The 18,803-nt window shown below is 33.7% G+C and overlaps 1 protein-coding gene across 1 annotated transcript; it reads left to right on the top strand.

Annotated features, from left to right (window-relative positions):
• The first annotated feature begins 1,868 nt into the window (after nt 1–1,868).
• Nucleotides 1,869–18,000, top strand: soat2 (sterol O-acyltransferase 2). Its single transcript, XM_039654107.2, has 16 exons — nt 1,869–1,977; nt 2,793–2,900; nt 2,975–3,027; nt 4,255–4,391; nt 4,470–4,520; nt 6,373–6,480; nt 6,656–6,929; nt 9,185–9,260; nt 9,710–9,794; nt 10,507–10,552; nt 12,055–12,184; nt 12,306–12,403; nt 12,848–12,946; nt 13,663–13,798; nt 14,422–14,567; nt 17,686–18,000. The coding sequence occupies exons 2-16, from the start codon at nt 2,828–2,830 to the stop codon at nt 17,734–17,736; spliced, it is 1,563 nt and encodes a 520-aa protein (XP_039510041.2). The 5' UTR covers nt 1,869–1,977; nt 2,793–2,827; the 3' UTR covers nt 17,737–18,000.
• Nucleotides 18,001–18,803: the final 803 nt, after the last annotated feature.

The raw sequence follows: 18,803 nt of genomic DNA, 5'->3' as shown, positions 1-18,803 counted from the left end.
TAATTTTTCACGAGAAAATTTTTTTTGCTCTGTTTTTCTGAATTAACGAGTTAATTTTTCATGAGAAAAAAAAATTGCTCTGTTTTTCTGAATTAATGAGTTAATTTTTCATGAGAAAATATTTTTTTCTCTGTTTTTCTGAATTAATGAGTTAATTTTTCGTGAGAAAAAAAGTTTTTGCTCTGTTAATTCAGAAAAACAGAGCAAAAAAAAAATTCCATGAAAAATTAACTCATTAATTCAGAAAAACAGAGCAAATTTTTTTTCTCATGAAAAATTAACTCATTAATTCAGAAAAACAGAGCAAAAACTTTTTTTCTCATGAAAAATTAACTCATTAATTCAGAAAAACAGAGCAAAAACTTTTTTTCTCATGAAAAATTAACTCATTAATTCAGAAAAACAGAGCAAAAACTTTTTTTCTCATGAAAAATTAACTCGTTAATTCAGAAAAACAGAGTAGATTTTTTTTTTCTTCAAGTGAATGCAATACGCCTCCGTACTTATGGAGCAGATATATATGAAAAAACAGAGTGTTCCTCAAAAATATAAGATCAAAAATGTGTAAATGTCATTCGTTAGATCAAGTTTCCATATTGACATCCAGTAAAAAGTGGGAGTAAAAAAAAAATGTGTATTGGCAAATATATTTATCGGTGTCAATCGTAGGTAATATTTATATGAATTATGAGCATGTGGACACCGAAACTCTCTCGCGTCGTGTCATGCTTGAAAATGCCTGAATTAACGAGTATCCTCATAATCATCGTGTGTATTTTCTTAAGTGAACATAAACAGTTGAGAAAGAAAACGCTTGTGTGTCAGACTGCTGAATCAGTGCGTTCGCTCTTAAAGTGACAGGAGCCTAATAAACCTGATGCGTCTGTGAACCTAATGTTAAAGCTCCCTGAAATCAAAATTACCTAGCAATTTAAAAAAATTACCTAGTAAAAAACATAACTTTAGCAGCTTTTAATATGAATGTTTGCATTAACCCTCAAACCGTATTCACTTTATAGCCCTTAATCCTGTAATTGTGGACAAATGTGGGCACAGAGGACTCAGGTGTGATCCTAATTTTTATTTATTATAATTGTTATATCACTCTCTTTGATAAAGTTTTGTCTATCCATTTATGGTGTTGTTGTTTATTTTGGGGGTATTTTTGAATTTATTTACTTCAAAGAGTACCATATTTTCTATGTAAATTATGCTTATTTTTATGTTTTATTTTTTAACTACATTAAAATATCATTCCAATAAGTTCTTAGAGCTAAAACCTAAAGATTGCTGTCACATGGTGTCTTAATTTTGCTTATTTTAGAATTAATTCATTTCTATGGGTGCCCATTTTTGACCCAAATACAAGATTAAGGAGTTTGTTTTTTTCACCCACTAAACATTGTAGAATTGAGTTAAAAAAAAATCGTGTGTGTTGAGGAGGCAAACTTAGGAAAAGTAGCCAAGATCAAGGGAATTATTTTTTTTTTTTAAATAAATCAAAACTAGTACCAGGAACACTTTAAGGTTGTGTTTATACATTTTAAACCACTGAATCACTATAGAATCGCGATTAATTCAATTCTTAGCTTTTAAATCGACTATTCAGGTAAATAAACGATTCGCGATTCAAAATACATGTTTCAGGATCGATGCGTATGCATCATCAGGATTTGTAATCGATGCATCGAGAAAACGAGTGAATCGTTACACCCCTAGTAATTAGTTGACGCTAGCATATTCTCGTATATATAGTGACTGACAGCAGAGTGTGTTGTGTTGTAAGTGGACACAGGGTCAGTAGAGCAGATTCAGTGTGTACACAGATCAATAGTGAGGACACTGAAGAGCAAAGCTCATATAAACACACACACACACACACGCAGTCTCCGCGAGCGGCACAACACCACTGGAGACCCACGAACGCTTCAGTCTTCCTTCTGATCATTACGCTTCATATTCAGTCATTAAAATCAGGTACTGGAGATTTTATCGTTTGTAATAAATGCTGAAATATTAGGGTGAATCTCGTGAAATCTGTCGGGTCATATTTCACTTAACTAAATAAAAAGGAAAACATATTTTGTTCACAGAAAGCCTATTTTAGGACAATTTTATTCTATGTATTTTGAAATTATATGCATGGCAATTACATTGGCTTTCCAAATTCTAATACAAAAATAATGCTATATTTTAAGGTGCATTATTTATTCATCATGGTGCTGCTATTAGCAATGCTTTTGATTTGTAATAATTTAATTAAAGCAATTTAATTTAATGCAAAAACACTATTACAGTAATAAGACTAACTTGTACACCCACACACATATATTAATGCATTTTCTTTTTTTTATAAAAACGTTTTATTTTTTCTTATATTTTTGGGGTGAAAATTCATTCATAAATCCCTTTTAGGAACACTTATGAAGTTATTGCGTATTTACAATTAAAAAGCAAATCAAATCTAGCAATTAAAGCATTCATAAATTCATGAGTAATTTCAATTTCAATCTGTCTCTTTGTTAGCATCATCTTCAACTTAATTTATCAGCCATACCCATAATTGTGTAATAATATTCAATATATGTAAATGTGTGGGTTTCTTTCGGTCATGAAACGAGTTCATGTCAACGTTGGTCAAAGATTAGCAGTGTTTACATTCAGAGTACACTTATACCATAGCACAGGTTACTCCAGGTCAACATTTCAGCAGAGTTCAAAGGTCAGATGATGAGATGCATTAGACTTCATCAAGAGCTGAACCAGCATCACGTTTTCATGCATCTGAATAGAAAACTTCATCAGGACTGTGACCGATTAAAGCGTGATGTCAACACACAACGCCAGACACACTCGAGGCCGAGGAGCCACACACACCGAGAACGGCTCCATCACACAGCGTGAGTTCACACTGATCCTTCTGTCAGGACTTGATTCTGCTCAGATAATGTAAAGATAATGTGTGTGTGTGCAGAGGAGAATCGCACGAGAACGAGAGAGATGACACAGACAAACCAAGACATGGAGGTAAGACACGTCACTGCGGAAAACAACATTAACCTGCCTAAAAAAAGAAAGAAAGAATTTTTTTTTTTTTGTGTGTGTATGTGTGTTTTGATTAACCTAAAAAAAATTATGGAAATATTCATACATCATGGTGCTATTTGTTGTAATGCCTTTAAAATGTAAGCTGATTTGAATAAAAAAGTGTTTAATAGTTTAATTAATATAATTTTATATATACACAAATATATACATTTTATATTTAATAATTACATACACAACAATATATATATAATTATATACACAATAATAAATACACACACACATACATATACATACATACATATACATACATACATATTTACATATATATATATATATATATGGGCTGTGCAAAAATTAATTGCAATTAATCGCATTCAAAATAAAAGTCTGTTTTTACATAATATATTTGTGTGTGCTGTGTATAATTATTTTGTATATATAAATACCTATCCATGCATGTATATATTTAAGAATTATTTGTGCTTAAATTCTGTATATATATATATATATATATATATATATATATAAATACATAATCTATATTATATAAATATTTTATATATGAATAACACATTTTCTTAAATATATACATGCATGTGTGTGTATTTATATATACAAAATAATTATATACAGCACACACAAATATATTATGTAAACACAGACTTTTATTTTGGATGCAATTAATCGCAATTAATTTTTGCACAGCCCTATATATATATATATATATATATATATATGTGTGTGTGTGTGTGTGTGTGTGTGTGTGTGTGTGTGTGTGTGTTTGTGTTTGTATGTGCTGAAATTAAAGGCATCAAATACCAATTAAATTATTTTTTTTTTACAATTAAAGTAATATATCAGCATTTTTTAAATAATCATGAAAAGAAAATATATTTTCATTCCTTTTAGATATAATAATTATACTTCTGTACTGTTCTATATAATTTAAAATATTTTTCTCACATTCGGAAAAAAAAAGATATTTTAGTATTGCATATTGCAGAATTTATAGACCATGGTGATTTTTGCCTTTAATTTAAACTAAAAAGAAAAGTGAAAGCAACCCGACAGCACTATGACGTCGCACTATGATGACACCGCACTATGACACATGACACCGCACTATGACACCTGACACAGCACTATGACAGCGCAGCGTGAGCTGGCCTCGCTCGGACTGACCGTATAAAACTGTTCTCTGATCAGAGGATGAAAGAGGCGCTGATCAGACATGTTCAGGCTCGTCTGAATGAAGTGTTGGAGCGAGCGCTCACTGACTCAATCCAGTCTCTGTCCACACACACACAAACACACACCGAGCAGACGGGAAGCACCGACAACAGGTGAGTGTCTGTGATGTCATATCCTGCCAATCCAGAAGTATCCTGAACGCTTGAATAAAAGTGTTTCTGCACATATAGGCACAAACTGGAGCAGGGGAAGGTGTTTATAGCCAGATGCTCACTGCTGGAGTAAGTATTACTGACCTTTATCAATCGAAAATCACCCTAGCAACGCCCTAGCAACCACCCATAGACTCACAGCCTAGTAATAAACAAATCATTTGACAGTTTAAAACGGCAACACATCACGACTTCATAAACAAGTTCATAAAAATATTAAAACTTGTTTCCTGTACTATTCTTCCTCCCCAATGAGAGTCTACGGCAGCCCTATGAACCGCAAGTAGGAAAATGATGAACATTGGCACACTTGTACTGATAGTAATGAACAGTGATAAGACCGACTTTGGGGTCTCTAGGACCAACTCTATAGCGCCACCACCAGTTCAAAAATTCACTTTAATTTGTTCTAGAAAATATGTTGGGAACTCAATGTTGACTCAAAATTGGTTCAGAGGCGGTATCTTTGATCAATTGAAACGTAACTTGGTACACTTCATCAGAACCATGATCTGAGGGCCCATGCCAAATTTGGGAACAGCGCCACCTACAGGTCATGAGAACATGACTGACCTTGGTGTCTACGGATTCCTTGTCTCATGCCCAATCTGAAGATATGATCCGAGGATAAACCATCGTTCGGACATTTTGAATTTTGTCATAAATTGCATCTCTGTAACAACTTGGAACTGCCTCCCCTCTACCGTAGTAGGTGAAATCACCTCAAAGAATATTCAGGCCTTCAAGAAGAGACTAAACAAACATCTCCTTAGCAAAAAACTGTGATATCTTGATGCTTATTGCCACTTATTACACTTTCTTAGTTCTGAGTAGCTGCAGATCACGATAGGCTCTCAGGCCACAAACTGTTAAAGCCTGTATCTGCCAAAGCACAAATAAAAAAAAATTAAAAAAAATTTTAAACGATCAAACAAGCACAAAATTCAGGTCGTGGGTTCGAATCGCGACCGCGAGATAGACTGTGGCCAGAAGAGGTGCAGAAGTTGCATCCGTTCCAGACATGGTGTCATTCTGAGAATAATCGAATCTGAACTTGTTAAATATAACGTTTATTTGTTATTCGCTGCACAAAATTGAACTACTGAACCTCGGAAGCGAAAGTGAAAGTGTGTTTTTTTTTTTCGTTCTGTTTTTGCTCTTCTGGCTCTGCACTGCTGTTGCTTCCCCTTCGAGACTTGCAGCTATATTTATTATTATTAATATTAAAGGAGTAGTTCACTTTAAAAAAAAAAACTTTTGCTGATAATTTACTCGCCCCATGTCATCCAAGATGTCCATGTCTTTCTTTCTTCAGTCGAAAAGAAATTAAGGTTTTTGATGAAAACATTCCAGGATTTTCTCCATATAATGGACTTCAATGGGGTCCAAACGGTTCAAGGTCCAAAAGAGAGTTTCAGTGCAGCTTCAAATGTCTCTAAACGACACCAGACGATGAATAAGGGTCTTATCTAGGACCCTTCGAGTCACAACTCGAAAAAAGATTTGTTAATTTTGATAAACGAGTTCGAACAGGAGAGTCACGAATGCTCATCACAGAACAGAGCAAGGCGAGCATTTGTGCTTATAAAACTTAAACTTTATTTATTTTTGAAAAGACCGCTCATTTCGCTTGATAGAACCCTTATTCATCGTCTGGTGTCGTTTAAAGCCCTTTGAAGCTGCACTGAAACTCTCATTTGGATCTTGCACCATTTGGTTCCCATTGAAGTCCATTATATGCAAAAAATCCTGTAATGTTTTCATCAAAAAACGTAATTTCTTTTCAACTGAAGAAAGAAAGACACGGACATCTTGGATGACATGGGGGCGAGTAAATTATCAGCAAAAGTTTTTTTTAAAAGTGAACTACTCCTTTAATTTTAACTAAAAATGGCACAAAAAAGTGATCCTCTCTCTCCAGTGAGTTATTTGAGATCAGTCACATCAGGACCATCTACCACATGTTCATCGCAGCTCTATTCCTGTTCATCATGAGCACTCTAGCAGTGGACTACATCGACCAGGGCAGGTGAGAGAGAAAGAGTCTGTGAATGTGTGTTAATGGGTGTGTATGTGTGTGTCAGAGAGTGTTTGTATCTGTGTGTGAATGGGTGTGAGAGAGAGACAGAGAGAGTGTGAGTGTGTGTATATAGGTGTGTATGTGTGTGTGAGAGCCTGACAGTGAGTGTGTGTGTGTATTTCAGGCTGGTTCTGGACTTTGATCTGTTTTATTACGCGTTCGGTCAGTTGAGTACGGTGGTCTGGGCCTGGACGCTCATGTTGAGCTACACATTGCTCGGGCCGTACCACATTCTGCGCGTCTGGGGCGAACGGGCCCTCAGGAGCCGCTGGAGGACGTGTGTGTGTGCGCTCGTGCTGTGTGCTGCGCAGATGAGCATGCTGGGAATATTCCCCGTGTGTGTCGTCGTGCATTACCAGCTGCCACCCGCATCTCGATTCATCATCATATTAGAACAGGTACTGGGAATATACAATCCACAATTTAATCAACATTAAATTAAATAAATTATATTATATTAACTATATAAATATTAATTATAAACTCTATATATGCTGTATATAAAATCATTTAATCAGTTTAAAGTTTCAATTTGTATATACAATTTCTATATAGCTTGTTAATATATAATCTACATGATAATTAAATGATATATAATAATCAGGTATATAATCACAAATAAATTACATATATAATTTAGTGCTTATTTTAAATAAAAACAATAGAATATATAAGTTATATATATCATTTTATATTAAATGTTTAAATATTAAATTATTATTGTTGAATATATAATTATTTATAATATAATATTGAATACATAATAATATAATAAAATATTTTCGACATCATTACATCAAATAATATGAAGATAGAAGTTTAATAAATGAATGATTAACAAAACTGGGTTTTAATAATAATGTGTCAATAATAATATATAATTTAATGACAATCATTATTTATATAATATATTTTTATAATCTACATAATGAAATGTATACTTAGAAATAAATTACATTTATTTTTTATTTAACGATCATTAAATTATATTAGACTATTATATATCGTTTAATGATTAATTAATAGTTTAATAAATTAATAGTTAACGAACTGGGCTTAATAACATAGTGCCAGACTCGAAGCGATGCCCAACGTTCACTTGAGGTTCAGGATCCAAAAATCATGAAACCAAATCTCAGATAACAGTCGAGGTAACAATGTGTAATTAGATCAAAGGTTCATTTTGCGCCAGAGTTCTCCTTTAACCAAATTAAATCACTCAATTATTGGCATCATACCATGCATATCAAACCAGACGACCTCAAATAAGGGGGTCAGAGGTCAGCGGCCAAATGGACACAACTGGGCAGATACAAGCCGTTCTTCAATACCAAGTACACAAAGTTCGGACTTGCGTCCTTGGTAGTTCAGACTTGCCAAGAACGAACTCCCGAAGACGAGAGGACGCGAGTCCGGTTCTTCTGCAAATGGATCAGATCGCGTCACTCAGCTCGGTTATCTATTTATATATATTTTAGGCAACGATAAAACAAAATATGCCACAACTCTGCCTCTTTTCGTCAAAAATAAAATGAAATTTGCCTCTTCTCATTAAAAAAAAAAAAAAAAAATCTTCAACATATTTGGCCATGTGGTTATAGGCTCCTGTTAACAAAATGAACACGATCTTTTTGTTTTCATTTTAAAAATATGAAACATTATTGCTTTTTATTGACATTTAACAAAGACAGAGCTCATTTTATTTTATTGTTCATATAGTGAAGATCATTAAATAAGTAAATAAAAATATTTATTTATAATAACATAATAAAACAATTTTTTTTTTTTGCCATGGAACAAACTAGTTAAATGAGACGAGACCAAAGATAGACTTTTACACATGACGAATTTTACGTCAAGTTTATCCACCAGACGAGACATCTGTGCCAGCGGCAAACGTCACGGTAACGACGGCAAATGGGCACTTTACCTCAAAAGGCGCCCTATATTTAAATATGTCAATTCAAAATGTATATCAATTAATTGACAGCGTCAATTCACATTTGCCTAACGTAAATAATAATACATCTGTCAGCTTTATACCTTTACAGGCATGAATATGGGTCAGGGTGAAAAAAGTGAGAAGGTTTTATTACCCCTCTAGGGGGGTCCGGGGGGCGATATTTTTTTTCCCAGGATGCTAGGGGAAGACTCATTAATATTCATTAGGGAACTCATTCCTGATTAAAGTCTTTAGTTGAACGGTGTCGTTAAGTTAATATTAATAATAGGGCTGTCAAATGATTAACCGTGATTAATCACATCCAAAATAAAAGTTTTTGTTTACATAATATATGTGGGTAAACTGTGTATAATTATTTTATATATATATACTGTATATATAGATTTATATATAAATTATATTATATATAAATATAGATATTTTATATATAAATATTTTTTTCTTAAATATACATGCATGTGTGTGCATTTATATACATATAAAATAATTATACACAGTTTACCCACATATATCATGTAAACAAAAACTTTTATTTTGGATGTGATTAATCGTGATTAATCGTTTGACAGCCCTAATTAATAAGTAATGATTTTTATCTGGACTATAACTTTATTCTAGATCTGTTACTGTAATCTCCTGTTTTCACTGTAAAGGACTGAAGGCGTCCTGACTCCTGCTTTTACTCCACAGATCAGATTTGTGATGAAGAGTTACTCGTTTATCCGTGAAACCGTCCCAGCCGTCCTCAAAAGCTCAACGCTGAAGGGTAAGAGTGTTAAAACGCCGCCATTCTCTCTTTAGACAGTCACACCAAACACTATCCAGATATCACGTTAGATATCGTTTCACTTGTGTGTGCAGGACGCTATAGTTCACTAATGTAAGTGAGAAAAGCAAAATAAAGTAAACGGTGACGTATTATACAGAAATATTCTTCAAACAGAGACAAAATTATACAAATTTGTGGCCAGAAATGATTCCTCCACTTTGAGCTGATGATGTTTTCTGTGATTGCTAACGCTCTTTTATAAAGCATTGCTTGGTCACTGGTTGAGCTAAACTGCTATTATCTGATTGTGTAGTTCAATTTAACAGCTGACAGATATTCAACATAAGTCAGGTGTGAGAGTCTTTTCTAAAGTGTGTGTGACACTGTGTGAGATGTTGACGGTGTGTGTGGTTTGAGTTGTGACCCTGATCTGTGTGTCTCCACAGATAAATCTCTGCGATATCCGTCACTCTACAGTTATCTGTACTTCTTGTTTTGCCCGACGCTGATCTACCGCGAGGAGTATCCGCGGTAACACACACACACACACACACACACAGATCAATAGAGAGCCTAAGCCCCTCCCCTTCCAGTCATTACCATTGGACCTTATTTCGGAAAAATATTGTATGGTAGTCGATGGCGAGGGACAACAAATATTTTGATGTGGTTTGAATTGTGCCCTGAATTACACATATGATGTTTGTCAATTTAAAAGACACATTTTAAAGTAAAGAAAGTCGCAGTTTGATGTGAAACCGTTGACTGTGAAAATACGTAATTATAAAGACTACAAACCCCAAAGGCGCACATTTTCTCCCAATGAATGAAGCTAACTTTACTGAGGCTGATGTCTGTCATTGTTTCTATAGTCTTACCTTATAATCATAGCGTTATGCCGTCATGCCTGAGTGTGTTGACCAGACTGCACACACACGAGCAGCGGATCTCACTCGTTGTTTCGCTTCAGGGAGATGTAGTTCATTAAGCGATTTTCACATAAAACTTAAAGTTACTCTTCTGTTTTATGACAAACTGCGACGTTTTCGACTTTTAGATTTATCTTTTAAATTGACAAATATCATATGTGTAATTCAGGGCACAGTTCAGACGGAATAACAAGATAAGTTGACTCTCGCCATTGACTACCGTACATATTTTTTCCGATCCCATGAGCCGGAAGCGGAGGGGGCGGGACTTAGGCTCTCTATACGCTGACCTCTGTGTTTGCTGTTCCCTTCAGAACCCCCAACGTCAGGTGGAACTACGTTTGCAAGAACTTTCTGAAGGTGGGATTGACCAACACGTCATGTCACACATAAACATTACAATCAAAAACCAGAAATTACATTACAAAGCTGTAGCATTATTTTCATGATAATTACACCCCTCGATTTTTCTTACTTTGATACAGTGATGAAAATCATCAAAACATATTTTAAATGGCATAAATAATATTTAGCATACTATCATCTGTACTTGATGATTTAAAAAATATATTTATATATTTAACTACATAAACGAAAGCACTCTCTCGGTTGATGTAGGTTTCGAGACCAAAATATTATTTATTAAAATAAAATATTATTTTATTTTATTTAAAATAAAAGTCTGCAGATGATCTTATACTCCATCTGTCAGTATTATCAGGTGTTTGATTGTCTAATTATACTTATACTTATATTTAACAAATACTATAAAAATTGAATAAAAATGTTAATACAATTTAAAAGGGACATTATAGAATATTTAACCAATAATAAATATATATATATATATATACACATATATTATATTTTTTTGTTTATGTAGTTAAATACATAAAAATATATTTATATATTTAAGTACATAAACAAAAGCACTCTCTCGGCTGATGTAGGTTTCGAGACCAAAATATTAAAATATTTTATTTTATTTCAAATAAAAGTCTGCAGATGATCTTATACTCCGTCTGTCAGTATTATCAGGTGTTTGATTGTCTAATTATACAAATTATAAGTTAGAGTATATTTAACAAATAATATAAAAAATGTATAAAAATATTAATAAAATTTAAAAGGGACATTATAGAATATTTAACCAATAATATAAAAATATAATATTATATATATATATATATATATATATGTAAAAAGGACATTAAAGGTATATTTAACAAATAATATAAAATTGTAATGCAAATATTATTTTTTTAAAAGGACATTAGAGTTTAACACAATATAAAAATTAGGGCTGTGCAAAAATTAATTGCGATTAATCGCATCCAAAATAAAACTCTGTGTTTACATAATACATTTGTGTGTGCTGTATATGATTATTTTGTATATATAAATACACACACATGCATGTATATATTTAAGAAAATGTGTTATTCATATATAGAATATTTATATTATATATATATATATATATATATATATACAGAATTTAAGTGCAAATAATTCTTAAATATATACATGTATGCATAGGTATTTATATATACAAAATAATTATACACAGCACACACAAATATATTATGTAAACACAGACTTTTATTTTGGATGCGATTAATCATAAATAATTTTTGCACAGCCCAAATAAAAATTTATAAAAATGTAAAAAGAAGATTATAGTTTATTTAACAAATAAAATAACATTAGAGCCTATTTAACATACACATTTCACTTAAAAAAAAAAATTCTGTCATAATTCTGCTTGTCCATACACACACACACACACACACACTCACTCAGTGTGTCTCAGAGTGTTTGTTTGACCCTGAGAGTTCCTCACACTCATGTTCCTCTACCAGATCTTGGCCAGTCTCTTCTACCTGTACTTCATACTGGTGCGCTTGTGCATCCCAGTGTACACCAACAACAGCCAGCAGCCGTTCAGCTCACGCTCCCTCATCCTGATGCTCTTCCACGCCGCCTTCCCAGGTGCACACACACACACACACACACACACACACACACACACACACTCCGAAAAACTGTTTATGCAGGTATGATTGAGGCAGTCTGTGTGATTTGAGTGTGTGTGTGTGACTCTTGTGTTCAGGGATGCTCATATTAATGTTGGCCTTCTACGCGTTTCTGCACTGTTGGCTCAACGCTTTCGCGGAGATGCTGCGTTTTGCCGACCGGATGTTTTACAAAGTAAGTGATCTCTCATTAGTTTAAAGTCAGAGTTATCAACTATTGTCTATATATATATATATATATATAAAAGGTTCCATTTGTTAACTACAATAGTTCACATGAACAATGAAAAATCATAAAGCAATTTCCACATTTACTAACATTATTAAAATCAAAAAAGTTGTGTCTGTTAATATTTTTTAATAGATCTGATGTCAATCATTCATCCCTTAACACTCATCTTTGATCACCAAAATGACATTTAAAAAAAATATTAATCATGTCTTAAAAGATCTTGAATGTAACTCGACACCCTCGCCTCAAATGAGCCCCGCCTCCACTCACTAAGACATCATAATCATCAAAATTTTTGCACGATATTCAAATTTTTCGAGTTTCATCTGTAAATGCTTGCTGTTATGGACTAGGTTCACAGGTTTGGTCTCGTCTCTCTTTCATCAGGACTGGTGGAACTCCACTTCTTTCGCTAATTATTACCGCACGTGGAACGTCGTCGTTCACGACTGGCTTTTTTATTACGTCTACAGAGACTTCATCCGGGTGAGAACGAACAGAGAATGTCTAATAAGGGGAGAACCTCCACTCTCAGTAAACGTCCGGATCCTGAACTGGCTGCAGTTCCACTCTGGCTCCACATGGGGGCGCTCACAGGACGAATGGAGGTCTATGGAGATACACCCCTCAAAATCCACTTTGCTCAGGATATAATTGTTTGTCTAGTAATTTGAATGTTGTATTCGAAACAAGATGCAAAGAAAATCAAGTATTTGCTTTAAAAAGTCTTTTAAAAACGTATCGTACGACCAGAGATGCTTAACGGCAATCCTTCAGTCGGTCACTTTCTGCACTTTCTGTTCTCTCGAGCACGTTTTTGTAAAACTAAAGATCTTAACATAATGATCCCGACGCCACCACTCAATCAGTCCTTCACTGACCAATCAGCGTTCATTAGCAGAATGCTAGCGTGTTATGGGCAACAACTCAACCTAGAAGAAATCGAAAGGACATAAGTACTCGTTCATTCAACTTTCAAACTTGCAAAAAACTACAATAAAATCTGAGATTTCTCAACGGCAATCGGGTGAACGAGACACATTTATCCGTCTAGCTCCATAGACTCCCATTCATTTTGCACTCATGGGTGATCGCCCCCCAGTGGAGCTCTGGTGGAACTACAACCACAATTTACAATAGGACTTGGCTCTGATCTCACTGTTGTATACATGTCATGTTTTAATCTCTCTCGACCCCCTCAGCTGTCGGGTTATAAGCAGCGCTCGATGGCCACAGTGAGTGTCTTTGCCGTTTCTGCAATAGTTCATGAATACGCCTTCACTATGGGCTTCGGGTTCTTCTACCCGGTGATGTTCTGCACATTCGCGGGTATCGGTGGTAAGAACGCTAGTTTAACTAATTGATAACACTTTACAATAAGCTAATTTTGACAAATGGAACCGTATTGTAAAGTGTTACCAACTATTTTGTTAGTCAAACCAAAATTTTAGAAAATGGTGATAAAATATGAAGAGTTATTAAATGAGTGGATATGTGACTGGTTTTGTCCGTCCGTCCTTCTCTCACACATGAATTATGTTGAATATCTGTTAAATTGTACTACATAATTAGATAATACCAGTTTAGCTTAACCAGTGACCAAGCAAAGCTTTATATTGTTCAGTATGTGTGTAAGAAGAGCATTAGCAATCACAGAGAATAATTGGGTATAATATGCCACAGTTTACTTTATTTTGCTCTCCTCACGTTAATGAACTATAGTGTCCTGCACACACAAGTGCAAAAAATATATATTTAAATAAAAAATTATATCTGCTGCTTTATAAAAATGTTGGTTTGACTTTGATTCCAGTGCATTCTAGGATTCTCATCCATAAATTAATTAATTAATTAGTTACATGCATGCATTTAAGCCTTAAGATTTTGTACAGCATAAAGACAAGTTAAAGAGTTAAAGAGCAGGCAGAAATGTGCTGATTTTGTGTGTTGTACCTTTCCAGTGGTGTTTAACTTCGCCATGAACGACAGCCGGAAGAGCCCGGTGTGGAACATCATCTTGTGGATGTGTCTGTTCATCGGCCAGGGCGTGCACGTGTGCCTGTACTGTCTGGAGTGGTACGCGCAGATCCACTGCCCGCGCACTGGGGTGAGACTCGTCAGCGCCATGGAATAAAAAAAAACAACCAAAAAGATTAAATCGCAACTTTTTACGTCAGATTTTTTTTTTTACTCTTTACTTTTTCTTGTGAGACTGTGAGACTTTACGCAATTCTGACTTTTTTTCCTGTAGAACTGAATTTACATCTCGCAATTCTGACTTTTTTCATTTACATCTCGCAATTCTTACTTTTTTCTCGTAATACTGAATTTACATCTCGCAATTCTGACTTTTTTCTCGTAATACTGAATTTACATCTCGCTATTCTTACTTTTTTCTCGTAATACTGAATTTACATCTCGCAATTCTGACTTTTTTCATTTACATCTCGCAATTCTTACTTTTTTCCTCGCAATACTGAATTTACATCTCGCAATTCTGACTTTTTTCTTATAATACTGAATTTACATCTCGCAATTCTGACTTTTTTCTCGTAATACTGAATTTACATCTCGCAATTCTGACTTTTTTCCTCGCAATACTGAATTTACATCTCGCAATTCTGACTTTTTTCATTTACATCTCGCAATTCGTACTTTTTTCCTCGCAATACTGAATTTACATCTCGCAATTCTGACTTTTTTCTCGTAATACTGAATTTACATCTCGCAATTCTGACTTTTTTCTCGTAATACTGAATTTACATCTCGCAATTCTGACTTTTTTCATTTACATCTCGCAATTCTTACTTTTTTCTCGTAATACTGAATTTACATCTCGCAATTCTGACTTTTTTCTCGTAATACTGAATTTACATCTCGCTATTCTTACTTTTTTCTCGTAATACTGAATTTACATCTCGCAATTCTGACTTTTTTCATTTACATCTCGCAATTCTTACTTTTTTCCTCGCAATACTGAATTTACATCTCGCAATTCTGACTTTTTTCTTATAATACTGAATTTACATCTCGCAATTCTGACTTTTTTCTCGTAAAACTGAAATTTACATCTCGCAATTCTGACTTTTTTTTTCCGTAATACTGAATTTACATTACGCAATTCTGACTTTTTTTTTCTCGTAATACTGAATTTACATCTCGCAATTCTGACTTTTTTTTTCTCGTAATACTGAATTTACATCACGCAATTCTGACTTTTTTTTTCTCGTAATACTGAATTTACATCTCGCAATTCTGACTTTTTTCTCGTAATACTGAATTTACATCTCGCAATTCTGAATTTTTTCTCGTACTACTGAATTTACATCTCGCAATTCCTACTATTTTCCTCGCAATACTGAATTTACATCTCGCAATTCTGAATTTTTTCTCGTAAAACTGAAATTTACATCTCGCAACTCTCATTTTTTCTCGTAATACTGAATTTCGAGATGTTTTATTCTGTTCACTGAATTTACTTCCAAGCAATTCTGACTTTTTTCTCAAAATACTGAATTTATAACTCGCAATTCTTACTTTTTTCTCGTAATACTGAATTTCGAGATGTTTTATTCTGTTCACTGAATTTACTTCCAAGCAATTCTGACTTTTTTCTCAAAATACTGAATTTATAACTCGCAATTCTTACTTTTTTCCTCGTAATACTGAGTTTACATCTCGCAATTCTGACTTTTTATTCTCGTAAAACTGAGTTTACAATCCTGCAATTCTGAATTATTTTCTCATAATACTGAATTTCGAGATGTTTTATTCTGTTCACTGAATTTACTTCCAAGCAATTCTGACTTTTTTCTCAAAATACTGAATTTATAACTCGCAATTCTTACTTCTTTCCTCGTAATACTGAGTTTACATCTCGCAATTCTGACTTTTTATTCTCGTAAAACTGAGTTTACATCTCGCAATTCTGAATTATTTTCTCATAATACTGAATTTACATCTCGAATACTGAATTTTTTCTCGTAAAACTGAATTTACATCCAGCAATTCGGACTTTTTTTCTTGTAATACTGAGTTTACATCTCACATTTCTTACTTTTTTCTCGTAATACTGAATTTACATCTCGAATACTTAATTTTTTTCTTATAATACTGAGTTTAAATCTCGCAATTTTGACTAATTTTCTCGTAATACTGAATTTACATCCAGCAATTCTAACTTTACTTCTCTTTTCTCGTAATACTGAATTTACATCTCGCTTCTCGTAACTCAAAATTTTTTACAGTTTACATATCAATTTTTTTCCTTGTAATAACTGAGTTTACATCTCGCAATTCAAACTTATTTTCTCGTCATACTAAGTTTAAATTCAGATTTTTTTTTTTTTACTTTTTCTTGTGTACAGTCTTCTTTAACTTTGTGTTAAAAAGGTCAATTACCTTTTTTGTTCCATGGCAGAAATAAGCTTCCATACACCAGAACCCACTTCACCGCATCACAGCAGGATTCCCAGGCCATCTTTAAGCACTGCAGACGGCCAAAGCTCCCAAACGCACAACAAAAACACCAACACTTGCGCTTTGATTAACGGATCACTGTTTGAACACACAGACTCACAGTGCAGATGTCCAAAGACTGTGAAGATTAAGTTCTGTCCAGGATTAGTTTAGGCCAACTGAAGAACACACTGACAGATGGTGTAACACAGCTCAGAAATAAAGAACAACAAAAAGCTGAGAGGGTTATAAAGTTATATAATAACAAGATAAAGCAGAATAAAGGTGTAAAAAAACATTGTAGAATGAATGGTACAAATAGTAATTTAAAAAAATGAAACATCCACTTGGTGGCGCTGCAGGGTGACCGAGTAAATCACCAGTTCTATGCAAGTCAATGGGGTTTGAAACTACTCAAATGTAAGCAAATTATAAGGAAATATTAATTTTTGACTGAACAATCCCATTAAAAACAAGCATTTCTTGCATTTTCAGTCAGTAATAAAATAATGAACAAAAACAACTTTTTCTTCCGTCCAGTGCTATGATTATCACTAACACTTCGATGGCTATAATGAAAGGTTTCACAAGATCCAAAGCTCTGATTGGACACTGCATTCATGCGCTCAACAGGCCTCACTGTGATTGGCTACAACACTGCAAATAGAAATGTGTAGATGTCTATGCACTCTCTTCAGAGTACAGTAATGCCATGAATCATATTTAACAACATGTTCATAGTTTATGTTTGCTTTTTCTCAAAACAGACGAGCTTCTGGGAACTAGCGACGCCACGATCATGGACGTGTAATTACTAGTGACATCACAGCGACTTCATCATCAGCATCAATATTTACTTCTGTTAATGACCATGTGCTTTGTGAGGGATCAGGCATGAAGCATTATGAAATATGTTACACAACATACTTAAAATGACATGCTTATTAAAGCACATTAGCCTCTCTGTAAATGTGATGAGTGTGTATATTTTTTTAATGCACATTATAAACTAAACTTTAAGCTTATAGAACATAGTAAATGCAACTCATTTTATATTCTGAATTTATATTGTATTCTGAAAATGCCAAATCTGTACAACAGTAAATTAGTAAGTCACAAAATAAAAGTAAAATGTCAATAAATCAGGGGTGATGTTTATTCTGTTCATCAGTATTGGGTATCACCATGGTAACTGTTGTCATAACCCCAAAATGCCACTATTTTCACTTTTTTGTTATTATATTTTTAAATGACTGGTGGCTCATACCAACATTGTACAAACAAAAATTATTTTGGGACTGTTATTTAATAGCTTAACCTCATAGGTTATTATTATATTATTTTATTTTTCAATATTAGTCATCATATTTTTACAATTTGTGTGTATGTTAAGTAAAGGGGGACAGTACTTTGTGTATGTATGCGTCATTAAAGCCATTCAAAACATTCAATATAAATTGTGATAATATTAATTAATAATTACAATTTCAAGGGAATAATCAACAATTATGATTTCAGTCATAATCGTGCAGCTAAACAGTTAAACAGACAAACATTGCTAACTTTACAATAAGGTCCATTAGTAAACATTACTTATTAACTAACAATAGGGGCTTTCGCACAGGAGGAACCGATTCATAGTTCCTGGAAGCTAATGTTGAAAATACTTGCTTTATTTTGGTGTGTTTGCATCGCAGGAACTGGCAACGGGTTTAGTTATAAGAACTGTTTTAGACAAGAGGAACTAAATAAGATCCTACTTCAGAGTCGGGTCTAACACACCACAAATAAACCATTAGTGTCACTTAACGGAAGCTTTTATACAAAGCAAATGAGGAACATCACAGAGCTTATCGCACAACAGCTAAAACCTTTCGATACTGAG

The sequence above is a fragment of the Pimephales promelas genome, chromosome 8, assembly GCF_988280905.1.
Source record: "Pimephales promelas chromosome 8, fPimPro1.hap1.1, whole genome shotgun sequence".
Taxonomy (NCBI): Eukaryota; Metazoa; Chordata; class Actinopteri; order Cypriniformes; family Leuciscidae; genus Pimephales; species Pimephales promelas.
The sequence above is the reverse complement of the archived record's forward strand: the minus strand, read 5'-3'. Positions and strand labels throughout refer to the sequence as shown.

Excerpts from the sequence above, each read along its gene's own strand:
- soat2 (XM_039654107.2), top strand. The coding sequence starts at position 2,828 with ATGTCAACACACAACGCCAGACACACTCGAGGCCGAGGAGCCACACAC. Across the intron at positions 12,185-12,305 it reads CTTCCACGCCGCCTTCCCAG|GGATGCTCATATTAATGTTG; the intron begins GTGCACACACAC and ends TCTTGTGTTCAG. Across the intron at positions 13,799-14,421 it reads CACATTCGCGGGTATCGGTG|TGGTGTTTAACTTCGCCATG; the intron begins GTAAGAACGCTA and ends GTACCTTTCCAG.